We start from the raw sequence: 13,672 nt of genomic DNA, 5'->3' as shown, positions 1-13,672 counted from the left end.
ACTGAAGTGTTCAGAGTGATCCTCTTTGTGGAGTTATCTTTACAGCTTTTCCAGCTTTCCTAGCTTTCTTTAGTCTGCACTGCTTTAGCGCACTGGGGAAAAATCAGAAGGGAGGCTGTTGCTGACCTGGAGGTCCTGAAGCCCCCACCAGGGCTGGAGGAAGACCACAGAGGACTTCTGAGACTCTGAATTGTGGTCTCAAGAGGCTTTCCCCACCCAGCTCATCATGGTCCTCTATCAAAGGAGAACAGCAGAGGTGGGCATCAACAGCACATCAGAGAGGGAACGCGAGGCTTGTGGAGCAGGGGGAAGGGCTGACTAGGGAGCCTCTGGGCCTTCCCACCCAGCCCTGGGCACGGGCAAGGACAGGACCGGGAAGGATGGGGCGCCAGGCAACTGTAACAAGGGGCCTAGTCACTGCGGACCTCGGAGGGTCTGCCAGCTCCGGGCAGGAGGCCACGCTGTACTGATGGCTATCACGCTCTGAGCTGCAAGTCTCTACATGCATCCCTGCCTACGCCCCTGTCTCCTTCACAGCCTCTTCTTCCTCAGTCCTCCCAACCCCAGCCTCTGCGCCCCCTCCCTGAGTGGCCCCGTTTAATAAAGATATAAATACTCCCTCCACCCCCCAGGGTCTACATCTTCTGCAGACACTGAACACAGTGTCCAAACCCAGCCAACACTAGAACCTAGGGAGGCACTCAGCTCAGGCTTCCTGGTCCCACCAACCTCACAGCGCCACGCCCAACCCGCAGGCTCTGCCCTCCCCATGGGGTCACCGTGTCCCCTCCATATTCCTAGTTCAGACCCCTGGACCTCACAGAGGCTGTGACAAAAGCCCTCTGCTCCTTCTAAGACACAATCATTAGGAACAATCTTTCTAATGCAAATCAGACCAAGCCCCTCCTCTGGGGAAACACTTCCAGGGCTCAGGCAAATTCCTCACTCTGGCTCACAACCTCTTCATTCCTCCTCCTCCTCCACACCCTGGCCTGGCTCTGGAAACCCAGTCACAGTGGGCTCGCTCCTCCGAATATACCTCCCTGCCTGTCTTCACGCCAAGGTTACTTGGTGACTCACACTGTCCCCTCCACCTGGACCACCACCTCTTCCCTTTAGATCAGTCAGCTACCCCGTGGGCTTCCTGAGGGCATGGACATATCTTAGCTTAATCTTTGTCACCACACATCCAGCACAGGGCCCTTGGCATCAGTGACAGAACCTGCTCCCCTGAACAGTCAGCCACACCCTCCCAAGAGAAGTGAAAGAAGAATCTGCATGTTATAATCCCACAACAGGCAAATTCCAAGACCCTCGAACCTATAACGAAATCTGAGAATAAGTCTGATACCCTGAAATCCGGCCCTCTGCACAGAATACTTGGGGGCAACTGCTAAGCCACAGGTCCACCCCAGCCCTCCGTGTGGCTTCCCGAGGTCTTGGAGGAGGTCCTGATGTGCTGAGAGCCTTTCCTCTGGAGATAAGCGAAACCACCACTTACCATCATCACTGACGCAGTCCTGCAGCACGAGCGGGTGGTGGCGAGGGAGCTTGCTTAAGGGCTGACGGCGGCCCTTGGACTTCTTACTCTCTTCCAGGGAAAACATATATTCATCCGCAACCTGGGCAAACCACAAGAAGAAATCAAGTTGGCCTTCCCGCCACTTGGGGACACAGCAGAAGTCAGTCTTACAGTGGAAACCAAGGGAGAGAGCAGGGCAGAGAGACTCAAAAGAAACAAATATAAAACCAAACATGGAAAACACCTGTCTTAGAAAAAGCTAAAGTGACAAGTGTCATGCAAATCAGCCTAAACTAGGACTGTGTAAACCATTTTTGGATTTAGCAAGTGTGGGTCTCAGAAACAGACTGAAACAAATGTACCTAAAACAAACCTGCTCCAGAGCTAAAGAAGAACCGCGCCCCTCCCTTAAGCTCACTGACATGATGCTGTGTCTAAGAGCCCAGACAAGCACTGGAGGCCCTGTTCCTTGGACAAGAAGGCCAGCAGCAGCTGTTATAAAGTGCTGGGCACCTGGGCCGTCTAGGTTTGAAAGGCCCCAGCACATGCAAAGCAGAGAGGAGGAGTTGACCCATTCAAAAGAAAACAGGCCACTTCCCCTGCACCTTCAAGACCTCAGCTCTAGCTGACACTATCTGTTCCTCTTCTCCAGAGAACACCAGCCAGGACAAAGCACGCCTCTGAAACCCTGGCCTAGCTGCAGAGAGAAAGGCTGGTTTAATGTTCCATTTACACAATGTCAGAGCAGATGTGAGTAGGTTTAAGGTATAAGGACTGAATCAGTAATACCACATCAGAGTTTCCTTCTAATCGACATGTTTAAACCTTGGTTGTACTGACTTTAGGAGACATGGGTTATGGCAAAACCTATTGAACGAGGAACTGAGGCCTGGAAGAGGCCCACTCTGTAACTGTGACAGAAACCAGTGCTTTAGAGTGCTGCAGAGGAAGGGCAGCACCGCAGTGCCCCCTCAGAGAAGGGACACTGGACCTGCAGACTCCATGTGCCACTACCCAGAGCCCCAGCACGTAGGGGTGACACTCGAAAATGTCAAGAAAAAAACAAATGCTGAGCAGGTCACAGCAGAGAGCCCACTCTTTCAAACATAAATTGAGTGTCTATTTGCCCGCTGATTTAACAAACATTTACCAAGACCTACTGAGTCCGAAGGCCTGCCGGGGGAAGGTAGGTGTGAAAAAACATGACCCCTAGGGTGCCCTCCCTAGCTCGACAGAAGCAACGATGCTCACAGCGGCATGCGACGATGTGGAGAAGGGAGATGAAGACTGTCACAGACTTCATCAGACCGGAACTACACCAGCAGTCTGAAGCAGTGCCTTCCATCTAAAGCAGCACCCTCCAAAATGGACATCAAGAAGGTGCCGTGAAAGCCGCCACTAGAGGGGACAGGTTGGGGCTCCAGGCCCGCCTCCATTCTGACCACAGGAGCCCTGCTTCTGGTTCACATTTTTCAAGTGAGTAAGAGGCCACGTAAGGGGGGGATTCGTTGGCTCAACAGACTGGAAATACCCACCAAATTATTTGATAGTGTAATCACAAAAATAAAAGATGTAGGGATATGCACCCAATGCGTGTATACTCACTGATGAGTTATATATATTAATGTACTTATACACACCTTAAAACAGACTGTGAAAGGATTCAGATTAAAAATAAAGTTCCATTATTTGATTCCTGCTCCTCCGTAATCTTCTTGCACCCCCTACTACCAAGACTACTTAGATAACAGCCTAAACAGTGTGGCAAAGACCAGGAAGCACAGGTGTGAGAATAAAGGGAGCAGAGGTGGTGGGGATTTCCGGCCTGGGTTTCCTGGGTGTCCAAGCTGAGAGACTAAGAAGACTCCTGTGGATGAGCCGGGAGTGGTAACAAGTCAAGTTAAACGTGCTCCATATGGTACATACAACCCCCGTCTGTGGGTCCTTCATTTGGAAATACCCAGGGGGCAAGAAGGAGAAAGCAATGGCAACCCCCTCCAATACTCTTGCCTGGAAAATCCCATGGACGGAGGAGCCTGGTAGGCTGCAGTCCATGTGGTCTTGAAGAGTCAGACACAACTGAGCAATTTCACTTTCACTTTTCACTTTCATGCACTGGAGAAGGAAATAGCAACCCACTCCAGTGTTCTTGCCTGGAGAATCCCAGGGACGGGGGAGCCTGGTGGGCTGCCGTCTATGGGGTCGCACAGAGTCAGACACGACTGAAGCAACTTAGCAGCAGCAGCAGGGTGCAAAAAAAAATTCAGCCTGGGAGTTCAGAAAGGAAGTCAGAGCAAGAGCTGTGGATCTGGGAATCCTGGACATCAAGCTCAGAATTTAAATGATGAAGTGAATGAGATGATCAGTGGAAGATAAACTGACTGGAGACCATGCCTTCCAGGACAAGAGAAAGAAGAGGAAGAAAAGAGATGCTGGGGAGACGGGGGTTTCCTCAAGGGGGAAATCCACAGTCCAGACTACAGAAGAGCAGTGGCCAAGGGACTCAGCAACCGGGAGGTGCCAGGACTACTTTAGAGATAAACTCCAGTAGATACACAATAAGGAACTAGGGAGCGAATGCCATCACACAATTTTTAAGAAGATAAAGGGAAGGAATGAGACGACAGCTGAGAAGAAAATTTCCTTCAATTGTATTTTAAGAAAGGGGCTTTAAGTCTCGTTTTACTAGTGAAGAAGCTTGTTCCCCAAAGATGCACAGTCCAAATCCCTGTGAATACATTAGATTAACAGGACAAAGAACTGTGAGATTGCTAATCAGATGACCACCATCCTGGATAGTCTGGGTGGGCCCCATGTATTCAAATGCTGCTTAACAATGGAAGAAGGTAGCAGAGGTCAAGGTCAAAGTGATATGACTTGGCCAGATGTTGCTGCCTTCAAAGGTGGAAGGAAAGGGTCAGGGACAAGCAGTAAGGATGCCCTGCGGAAGCTGGAAAGGGCAAGAAAATGGACGCCCCTAGGAAGGAAGGCAAACAATTTGCCTTTAGCACCATGAGGTCCATTTCAGACTTCCAGAGAACCGGAAGAAGGTAAATTTAAGATGCTAAATTTGTGTCCCTTGTTAAAGCAGCAACAGAAAATGCCTATGGGGGTAGGAGGTGGAGATAAATCATTTTACAGGCAAGCAAAACGCCTCTCATTCACTCCTGGAGGAGGCAGAGGGGTCAGGACCAAGAAAGAATACCAGAAGGCAGCTTGGGGAAAGGAGGCTGCCTCTGTCCACACCTCTTTAACCAAAGTGCCTACTGCACACTCAGGAGATGCGCCCAGAGGACTATGCCTGTTGCTGGGCGACGCAGAGATGGTGAGATGTGACCTCTAACCTCAAGGGGCTTACGACCCGGCCAGAGTCTAAAACTGCCCTTCCTGCTACATCACTCTGCCTCTGACCAAAGCAGTCGCATCTATCCATATTGAACATCCTTCCACAATTTCATCTCCTCTGGCTAAATACTCTTCCTGGTCCTGCCTTTCCCTGCAATGTACTCCAATTTCTAAATGCCCGTAAGATTTAATAAAAAAGAACTGGGCTCAAACCCTGTTTCAACCAATTAACCACGGGAGCCAGGGCCGGTGGCAACCCAGTAACAAGAGCGGGTGAAGAGCACTGTGCCCGGAGCCCTTGGTGAGGACAGGGCCAGAGAGCATGCCGGGTCTCCCAGGCCCTGCCGGCAAGAGGGCTGGAGCTCCAGGCTCCCAGAGTTCCTTTACCCCTTCCTGTGAGCAACCAGGTCAAGGTCAATGTTCCTGATGGGGCTGGTTCTGTACGGAGAAGAACCAAGTGTTCTCTCTCCTTCTTCGGGGAACTCACTTTTTCAAAGCAGCCTGAACTGACAAGAACTTCTGCAGCAGGCTTGTCACTGTGCAAAGACTCAGGTGGTGGGGACTCAGCAGTCAGTCACCTGGGGCCCTTTCCCCAAGGCCCCTGATACAAGAGGCGGCACATAAACTGAACAACAAGCGGTCCAGATAACACCTTGAGGGATACTTAGAGCATGGGGAGGGAGCCCACCAGGGTGTTCTTCACAACCCAGCTGTTTCCAAATATAGACAGAACGCTCTTGGACCTCTCCAGAAAGGGGAGAAGTGTCTCAGCTTCTGCCCAAACCTTGACTGCCAGTCCGCCATTCTGCCCAGTGAATCAGCCCTCATGTCAGTTTCTAACTGGAGCTACACCTCCCTTCATTCCACCCGTTTACAGAGGCTCCTGGGCTAAGCCCTGGGGACCACGTAGATGCCTCAAGAGGCAAGGCTGAAGGCGGCTCCTAGCAGTGTACCTTCACCAGCCTGGGACAACCGCACTGAGACCAAGACAGCATCACAGACAAGGAGCAAAGTGCTAGAGGGGCTAAAGGAGGCAGGGAAGCAGCTGGGAAGCAACGGAAGGCTCCCAGGACTAGTGGCTTGTGAAATGGGCTGCGTCCCCATAAGCAGGCGACTGTTTCAAGACAAATGGCCTCTTCCCCCCTCCAAAGCCTGGTGCCAGCAGGACAGCAGTGTGAGGCACTAAGAAACAGCAGAATGGCATTTTATGTCATGCATATATTACAATAAAAAACCCTCTTGCAGCCATCCCCTCGTCTCCTGCCTCTACTGGAAACCACACCTCTCAGAGCACCCCCATTACCTTCCATCACCCCCTCGTCAACACAGGCCCACTCGGTGGGCTGCCAGTCTTCTATCCTCTCCTCCCTGGCTCTGCACACACGACCCTCTCCTAGTTCTCCAAACCTCTGGCTCTCTCTTCTCATTCTCCTTCTTCCCGGGCCTTCCACCTCTACCCACAACGCGAAAACTGCTCTACGTGCCCCGCCAGGGAGCTCTTCCACACCCACCGACACCCTCCAGGTGGAGAGGATTCCCCAGACTACCCATCTCAGGTGTGTGTATGCACATCTCCACAGCCTGCCGCACAAGCAGATGGCACTTAGCATGCCCAAGGCTGAACTCACGTCCAAGCCACACTCAAATTCCCCTTCACTTTTCCTGTGACTTTCCCCCGCCACCGACTCACCCCCGTCCATCCAGTAAGTAACTAACACAAGCCGGAATTCCAGGTTGCTGCACGGTGCCCTCCCACTCCTACCTTCCGAGCAGCAGCCCCAGACCCCCAACCCCCACCACACAGCTCAGGTCCTTACCGTCTCTCAGATTAAGAAGCAGGTTCCAAACTGATTTCCATATTGCAAACCTTTTTTTCCCTCCTGTCCTCAAGTATTTAACTATAAAAATAACATGGCATTCATAAAAAGTATTCAAACAATTCATAAACGCAGGAAGTGAAAATCATCCGTAATCCCACCTTCAAGAGAATCTCTCCTGTTTCTAATTATGCCTCCTTCTTCCCCCAAAAACCTTAATATCGCTTCCAAGATGATCTTCCAAAACATCAATGCAAAGCTAAAAAACACACTTCACCAGACAGTCCAAAGAACAACTGACAGAGTTTCTTGAGTCAGTGATAGGGGGTCAGAAGGGCACAGCCCTAGATCAAGGCAAAATTAAGACACATAATTAACAAACGTCAGGTGTAAGACTAATTAAATGTCGATTCAAACAAACCTACTGTCAAATACATTTTGTTTAGACTACTAGGAAAACTGATTGAGAACTGAGTATTAGATGATGCTAATAAATCTAGATGATGCTAGAAAATTTTTGTAATTTTGTTAGGTACAGTAACAGCATGGTGATTAAAACACACCCATATTTTTCAGAGATACACATTGAAGCAGGAAGGAAATTACATGACATCCATGTCATGATTTGCTATATAACACTTCAGGAAATTAAAAGGACAGATGAAGCATACAGGGCTTCCAAAATATTAACTGTTAGATCTCGGCGATGGTGCTGAGTGTTTGTGGTTTGCTGTATTACTCCATATGTATCTTTGTGCATCAAAAAAAAAGAGAAAAAGACATGTTACAGAAGTTTTCACTCTCCAGAAACACATGTCAGGTAAACTTCCACTGCCGCTTCACCCTGTCTCTGAAGTCAGTCTCAGAGAACAGGCAGAGGTCTCGGACGGGCCTCCTGACACCCTCCACCCACAACTCCCAAGGCCCTCTCATCCTACTGAGACCAGCAAAACCACTGTGGACCCCAACCTGCCCTGATACTGGCATGAGCCCCAGCTCCAAAGAGAACCCTCTCCCCCGCCAGACTCATGCTCCTGCTAACCACCTACTGCTGCTGTCCCTGACCCCTTACCCCAACCCCGGGCCGAGCTGCTAACACTTCCACCACGTGTGCTGCGATGCAGATCACCAGGGGCTAGAACTCCCTGCTCGCATCTGTCTGCTGGCCTCGACGACGAGCTCCTTGGAAGGTACCGTCCTAGCCCAGGGCAGGCACACAGACCACTACAGAGTAAAGCGAAGAGGTCAAGCAGCCGAGACATATCAGTGACTCTGCAGTAGTTCAAAGACGCCAGCACATCAAGGGGGGAGGTGGTAGAGATGGCAGGTGACTAGCGGAGAAAAGGTGTTCAGGCTGCAGCGGAGAGACCTACACACAAGCAAAAAGGAACCAGAAAGACACATAGTGGTTTGGGAGCAGGGGTCACACAGAGAGCCGTGTTAAGAGAGAAGCCTCCTCTCCCAGCATGTTTCCATGGGAGGATTCCTGGCTTTGGCTTCACTGGGATCTGCCTCTTACAGAGGGAACGCACTGCTGCCTCTGTGTACAACACGCAGAAAGACACAAGACTGGGAGACACTCTGTTCCCGTGAGGGGACCCTGAGCGGTCCAGGGCTGCCTGTGACCAGACGGGTCATCTCTCTAACTGAGGGTAAACAAGCAGCAGGGCTACTTGGCCACGGGTCAGAAACCACTCTCCTCAACCATTTTAACTGGTGACAAAGTGACATTCTGAGCTCCATATGCCCACGTCCTGTATCCACAATTTTACGGGTTCCTAATTTGGGAGAGGAAAAAAAAAAGGCTGTTATTTATTTACTGCCCTGCTACCACCTAAGAAAAAAAACCAACCTTAGAAAAAACTTGACACCACGTAAGATTAATAACATATAATTAATAACTATATATATTAATATATGGCCTCAATACTATAGAGTATTTACTCTCTAGTACGTCCTTGCTATTGTCAGCAGCTTCTGTGGTTGCACACATCAGGAGGACAGTGCCCAAGGACGGTGTGGCCTGCACAGACAGCAAGATGCAGAGCACACAGAACTTTGTGAAATGATGACTGGGACGCTGCCACGAGGAACAGAAGGGACTCTGCTTTCCAAGTGGAAGAGCCCTCGCTTGTAGAAGTGACCACAGGAGGGCAGGGAATGGGGGTCAGAGGCGACGGGAAAGCAGGGAAGGAGACACTGGGGTCACTGGCTCACCAGACTGCACCACGCATGAGAGGGAAGGAGGGACTCCACATGGAGAAACAGCATCTACAGAAACTGAGCCTGAGATGCAGAAAAAACAGAAAGAAAGATCATACGGGTGTTAAAGACAAGCAGCAAACTAACCACAGAAAGGCACTGCTGAGAAACTAGGAGAATCTGAATAAGGACAAAGCATGAGTACTTCAGGCAAAGAAAAGATAAAGCCAGCACGTCAAATGTTAATACACAGAGATAACGCACGCACACCGGGATAATGCGTGCACACAGCGGTCTCGTGACAGTATTCTGTTTGTGTATACTTTAACAATGCTTTGGCTGAGTTGCTCTGCTGTCCAGCTGAAACTATCACAAGACTGTTATTCGGCTATACTCCAAAACAAAATGAAAAGTTTTTTTAAAAAGCAAATAAAAACTTTTAAAAGACAAATTTTCCAAAGGTGAAGGGAACAGGGAATCAAGGAGAGCCTCTCTGTGCTCACTCCTACAATCTGCCAGTGGCCCCACCTCAACCCTCAGCCCAGCTGCAACTTCACCACAGGCTGTGAGGCTGGAGAGAGAGGTCACCTGGGCAGGCCTGAGTTGGGCTATACCCAATGCGGCCCTGCTGGACCCTACGTAGACTCACCAAGCGCCTTTCTACACAGAACAAACAGAAAACATAGCTTCTGGCAACAGCGTGTTCTGGGAAGAAGCCTGAGCAAACATGTCCTTGTTGACGGCTCTGGGATTCATCCTGGTCTCCAAAAGGATGCTGTCAGCAGTGTCGTACCCGGAGGGGGAGGATGAACATGGGGCGTGGCCGGAAAACTCCCAGGGCAGCCCAGGGCAAGAGAGGCCACGTCATTCCAACCCTCAAACGCCAGGCTGCAAACACTGCTGCTCTAACCCTGTGCCCCTAAGGCCAGGAGGGTCAGAGCATGTGCCCCGCTCAACTGAAGATCCACTGAGGGTGGCCAGGGAAGCCACAAAGCCATTCTTTGGAGCAATAGTCACATAGAGATAACAGGGAAAAAAAAAAAACCCTCCCAGCAAAAAATAAGCTAAAGTGACCCAATGCCACCTGGCTTTTGCTTGATACAACTGCAGGCTGGAGGTCCATCCTGAGGGTCTCCTCCTGCCATTTGGGACCCTACAGGAGCCCCCCCCCCCTTCGGCCCACCCCAGCACCCATACCTCGGCCAGTTCCCTCTCACTGATGCTCCGGGTGGCGCCCCCTTTCTTTCTGGCACACGGCTCTCCCGAGGGGACCCTGCCGTCCCCTTTGGCATAGCTGTGCACAGTGAGGACTCCTGTCTGCCCTTGGGCTCGGCAGGACAGAGGCTCGCTGGTTTCAGAATCGGAAGAAACAGAATCCTGTGAAGAACCGGAGCCCAGGCTGGAAGACGATTTCTTTTTGGAGCCTGAGAAGACGAGGCGTCCCCCGAGAGAAGCTGGGTTCACAGAAAGGTCCAAGGCAGCCGATTCATGCTCCTCTTCCTCGTCCTCGTCCTCCTCTTCCAGCTTGACGTTTTTAAGCTCTTCAAATTTGACTTCGGTGGAGTCAGAATAATCTGAAACACACAAGACACGCTGGATGGAGCCCACTCCCTCCTGCACATCTCAACCCTGAGAGAGGGACACAGACCGAAGAACGTGGGCGCCGAGGAAGGCCTGGTTTCCAACTCTTTGGCCCCACCATAACGGGGGTCCCTGTGCGATCTGGGGCAAGCTGCTTGGCCTCTCTGGGCCTCCGGTTTCCTGTTCTGTGATGTGAAGATGCTACCACCTCCCACCAGGATTCTTAAATAAGACTGCGACATATGAGGTGGGAGCACAGCCTGGCACACAGCACACGGCAGCTGTCCCTTCCCCAGAAGTCCCCTCAGGTCAGCGGAGACCCAGCGAGCCAGGCCAGAAGTCTGCTTCACGGAAGAAGCTGGGCCCGCAGTGCCAATGGCTCCCAGCACACACCCAGAGGAATCCTGTCCACGCAGAGGTCCCCCAAGCGGGGCCTGACCCGAGGCTGAAACCAGCTCCTTCCAAATAAATCTACCCTCGATAACCATCCGTGGGAAGGCTTTCAAACACGGTGCTGGACCACGCCATCCCTTCCTGAAACACCAACCGCCCCTCGGGCCCCCAGTGAGCAAGCTCTCAGAAGGCAGGCAGGCGGTCCCCACGCTGTTTCATCCAACATCTCAAGGCGCAGCTCCTGTGGCACACCTGTCTCCTACCCTTCCCACCCCCTGCTCAAATCTCAGGGTACCACGGCCAGCTCCCTGAACAGCTGTGGGCCTTCCCCCACGTCCCTCCGTGACCCTGAGTGTCCCCGCCCAAAGTGCTTCCCACACTCCGGTCACCACCTGCTCACAGGCCCACCTCCCTCACGTCATGCCTGCGACCCTGCAGTGACCTGGCGTCCAACGGTTAGGGCTGTGGGGGAAAAAAATACCACGACCAACTCACCTGGGAAGGTGAGGCCGTCCTCGACTTGGCGCACGGAGCTGTGGGTGGGCCTCACGGGAGCGAGGGCAGCCTGGCACTCTGCCATGTCGTACTGTCCAGAGCCCAGCTCCTCCTTGGGGAAGAGCTCACTCTGACTCACCTCCTGCGGGATTTCAAGACAAACGCGGTGCCTCTTTGTCCCGATCCGGTGCTTGGCCAGGCTGCAAGGAGGAGTGCACACTTTTTAAGAGCCAGTGTCTATATCTGCTTACATAAGCACATCCCCACGCAACCTGACAGGAACCGCCAGAGCCTGCTTCACACTTGAGAGCCGCCCAAGACCAGGGACCTCACAGCCCCGAGCCTGTTCGATCAAGTGCAATCAGGGATGTCACTGCCCCGCCTCACAGAGCTGACGTGAGGCTCGGGAAAAGCTGTGCTGAGCACGCGCAGAACGCCTGCGTGCGGCAGGTACCCCATGAACGTTCCTCCTGTCTTCCCCACACAGCCCCGGCTGGAGAGCTGCTGAGGACAGGCCCTGTGGCTGAGACGCTGACGACACTGCCCCTTGCCCTCACCAGCCTCATTCCCTGTACCACGCTCTCCTTTAGAAAAAGCCCTCAGGCGGCAGCAAGAAGGGGGGCTTCTCTGGCTCTGAGGGAGCCATGCCCCCACAGACATGTGAGCCTCCCTCCAGGTGACTATGGCCCAAGGAGAGGTGCCATCACTTCTGCGTGCAGCTGTGAGGAAGGGTCTGAACACCTGAGGATTCTGGAGCCTGCAACATGAAGAACCTTCCCTCAGCTGTGCTCAAACACCCTGCTCAGAAGCAGCCCCTCAGCAGGTGACGGGACCTACCAGACGGTCCCCTACTCCACCCCACCCCACCCAGGCAGCTGGGCCCAAGGGCTACGGGGTTACCTCCTCCTCAGGTCGCCCTCCTCTCCATCCTCCAGCCCCTCTGTCTCCTCCTCTGGGCAATCCTCCTCCTTCTGGGCTCTCGGGACCAGTTCACTCTCCTTAAGAAACTCAGCCGCTTCTGGCGTGGGCAGAGTGTGGTCGATGATGGTGCTGTCCTTCCCAGCTTTCCAGAGCTTGTACCTTTCTGGCTGGAACTTCCTCACAAACACGTCCATGGAGATCTTCACCATGTCCTTCCTGCAGGAGCACTGTTGCAAGGCGCCAGAGGGGTTCCAGGTGAGACCCTTCCCCAGCTCCCCCCACCCCTCTCTCCCACCCTTTCCCACCAAAGGGAAAAAGAGAACAGTTTCAGGTTGAACTGTTTGAGTTCACAGGCTGAGGGCATCGCGTCCACACAGAGCCTTCACACATGAAAGGAAGCAGGGAGAAAAGGGCAGAGGGCACATGGCACTGGGGTGAATCAACTGGGACGCTAGCCAGGGGCGCATGGAGAAGAGTTAAGAGACAAGGCTCAGCATTAAACCCGGGACGGTCAACGTCCACCTTCCCTCTGCCGTCTATTCAGGCCGGGACCTCAGGAACAAGTCTACTCCTGGCCAAAAGTCCAGCCTTGCTGCTTCCTTAAAGTAAAAGGGAAGCCCATCAGGTTTCTCCTCGGCGGTGAACACCCAGAGCAGCTAGAGCAAGAAACAGCGCTGTGTGTGTGGGTGCAGGGTTAATACCCAGTGAACTCAAGCACGGAAACCTCCTTTTATACAGTTCAAACCTAAACCAGTTTTTAAACACTCTTTGTGAACACAAGATGCTGGTACTTTTGCATGTTCCCTGCCACTCTGTTTCTCAATTCCAGCAGCCCAAAGAAACACCAGCCAGTGTACCTAAGAAGGCTGGCTGGCTCAATCAGTTGTTTTTAGACACAGTTTTTATGAAGGAAAACAGTGGACTTACCAGCACAGCTTGTTTGCCATACTCGATCCACCGCCGGGTAGCAAAGTTGGTGGACTCGGCACAGTTGAAGCCGTGGTTAAAGCCAGCATGGTAGCCGTAAGGGAAAGTGATCATAAATTCTCCAGCTTCCTGAGTCACCTGAACAAGAGCAAACAGGAAGCAGTTGAAGTAAAGGGCAGGAATGCTGGGCTCCAGCTCAGCCACCACTCAGTGACCAGGGACAGGTCACAAAGCTACTGGGGTCTTAGTGTCTTCTGCGACATGCAAAGTCCCCGCACATCAGACACCATGACTGTAATTAATGACTCCTCTGGATTAATGCTGTTCAAGAGGGCTTGACCCTCCTCTGGCAGCAGGAGGGTGGCGCCCACCTTTAATGCATTGAGATCCAAAGGTGACACAGATTAGTCCTGGCCCACACCTGGTACAGAAGAGCAAGTAGAATAAAGCTCCCTGTGAAACACACGCC

The 13,672-nt window shown here is 52.3% G+C and overlaps 1 protein-coding gene across 13 annotated transcripts in view; it reads right to left on the bottom strand.

Moving 5' to 3' along the window:
* Positions 1 to 13,672, bottom strand: part of KDM4A (lysine demethylase 4A) — a 40,721-nt gene that overhangs the window by 16,677 nt on the left and 10,372 nt on the right. For all 13 annotated transcript variants that reach the window (XM_060400706.1, XM_027968852.3, XM_060400739.1 and 10 more), the window contains 5 exons: positions 13,204 to 13,341; positions 12,256 to 12,503; positions 11,356 to 11,555; positions 10,084 to 10,460; positions 1,502 to 1,622 (listed from right to left, as the gene is read on the bottom strand). In XM_060400706.1, the coding sequence (XP_060256689.1) occupies positions 1,502 to 1,622; positions 10,084 to 10,460; positions 11,356 to 11,555; positions 12,256 to 12,503; positions 13,204 to 13,341 (1,084 nt within the window). The remainder of the gene's footprint in view (positions 1 to 1,501; positions 1,623 to 10,083; positions 10,461 to 11,355; positions 11,556 to 12,255; positions 12,504 to 13,203; positions 13,342 to 13,672) is intronic.

The sequence above is a fragment of the Ovis aries genome, chromosome 1 (assembly GCF_016772045.2).
Source record: "Ovis aries strain OAR_USU_Benz2616 breed Rambouillet chromosome 1, ARS-UI_Ramb_v3.0, whole genome shotgun sequence".
NCBI classification, from domain to species: Eukaryota; Metazoa; Chordata; class Mammalia; order Artiodactyla; family Bovidae; genus Ovis; species Ovis aries.
This window is presented reverse-complemented; position numbering and strand designations above follow the sequence as displayed.